Source organism: Lactuca serriola, chromosome 6 (genome assembly GCF_051521515.1).
Source record: "Lactuca serriola cultivar US96UC23 chromosome 6, Lser_US96UC23_V15, whole genome shotgun sequence".
Taxonomy (NCBI): Eukaryota; Viridiplantae; Streptophyta; class Magnoliopsida; order Asterales; family Asteraceae; genus Lactuca; species Lactuca serriola.
The window spans coordinates 93,552,123-93,553,615 of record NC_136413.1 but is presented as its reverse complement, the minus strand read 5'-3'; the positions used below and the strand labels follow the sequence as shown (position 1 = coordinate 93,553,615).

The window sequence follows — 1,493 nt, the reverse complement described above, 5'->3', positions numbered from 1 at the left end:
TTCACACATTCGGTTTTTTTTTTTTTTTTTTTTTTTTTTTTTTTTTAATTACAAACACATTCATTCCTAGTTATTTGGTTAAATAAATAGTTCGTTTTTTTTTCTACTTCATCTATCTACAAAAACTATTTTATTCAAATTTATGATTATAAAATATCACATTTCAATCTATTTTTTATATATATTAATCTAAGTATTTATAAAATCGATCGGGTTTGAAATTTATTATTATTATTATTATTATTATTATTATTATTATTATTATTATTATTATGATTGACATTTACTTGATAAAAGTAATTAGTAATAATTAAAATCTTTTTAGAAGACAAAAGTCATGCCATTACATTAACATGACAAACTACTATTTTTATCATTTGATCTTAATGGCATTAACATGACAAACTACTATTTTTATCATTTGATCTTTTTATATATATAGTGTTTCATTTTAACTTACGCCATGAAGTCCCATCTCCTCCTCCTATATATATAACTCTCAATCATCACTACTCTTAAGAAACATCCAAGATACACACATAGATTTAAAGCCATGAAAAATTGGCAAATTGTTCTTTTTTTCTTATTAGCTTCATACATGGTATTCATGTCCATGAGACACCACCACCAGCCTGAATATTTCTCTATCCATGGTATTAGGTACCATGTTCGTGTTGTTAATGGCTTCACAAACAACTCCTCTCTCCCACTTATCATATGGTGTGCCTCACAAGATGGTGATATAGGTGGTCGAGCTCTCCAAGAAGGAGACGACTTCAGTTGGGACACCAGGCTTAGTTTTTGGACATCCACTCCTGCTTTCTCTTGTACGATGAAATGGGATCAAATAAGGAAGAAGTTTAAAGCCTTTCAGATACACCGAGACAGATCGAGGTGTGGAGTTTCCAGGAAATGTTTCTGGTTGGTTAAGGAAGATGGTTTCTATTTTAGCAACGACGAGTATAATTGGGTTAAGGATTTTTCTTGGTCATAATTTTTATTTGGAATACCTAACCTGCTATATCTTAGCTTGGTTTACATACCAATGATATAATTGTGGGACCTATTTACTACTAGATATAAAAGTAGGCTTACAATGATTTCATCTTCTTGGAATTGTGTTTTTGAAAGCTAAGAGTAAAGAGAGACAATTTTCCCCCTTTTACTTTCATCTAGTTGTATGCGCATTCTCTTGAATAGACTGCTATGTGCTAATTATGCTATATGGTAATTATTGACTTTTCGAACATGATGCCTAATTTATTCATTACAAAACAAAATTTTGCGACAAACGTTACCAAATACGAAGTCGATCTTGCGCATATATATATATATATATATATATATATATATATATATATATATATATATATATATATATATATATATATATATATATATATATATATATATATATATATATATATATATATATATATATATAGGGGAGGGTTCAATTGAGAAAAAAAAAAAAAAAAAAAGGTTAAGAATGG

General features: G+C 27.9%; 1 protein-coding gene across 1 annotated transcript; it reads left to right on the top strand.

Annotated features, from left to right (window-relative positions):
• Window positions 1–468: 468 nt before the first annotated feature.
• On the top strand, window positions 469–1,165 carry LOC145058158 (S-protein homolog 29-like). Its single transcript, XM_079006069.1, has one exon. The coding sequence runs from the start codon at window positions 554–556 to the stop codon at window positions 992–994; it is 441 nt and encodes a 146-aa protein (XP_078862195.1). The 5' UTR covers window positions 469–553; the 3' UTR covers window positions 995–1,165.
• The last annotated feature ends 328 nt before the right edge of the window (window positions 1,166–1,493 follow it).

What these genes read in the sequence shown, in the direction of transcription:
- LOC145058158 (XM_079006069.1), top strand. Translation starts at nt 554, where the DNA reads ATGAAAAATTGGCAAATTGTTCTTTTTTTCTTATTAGCTTCATACATG.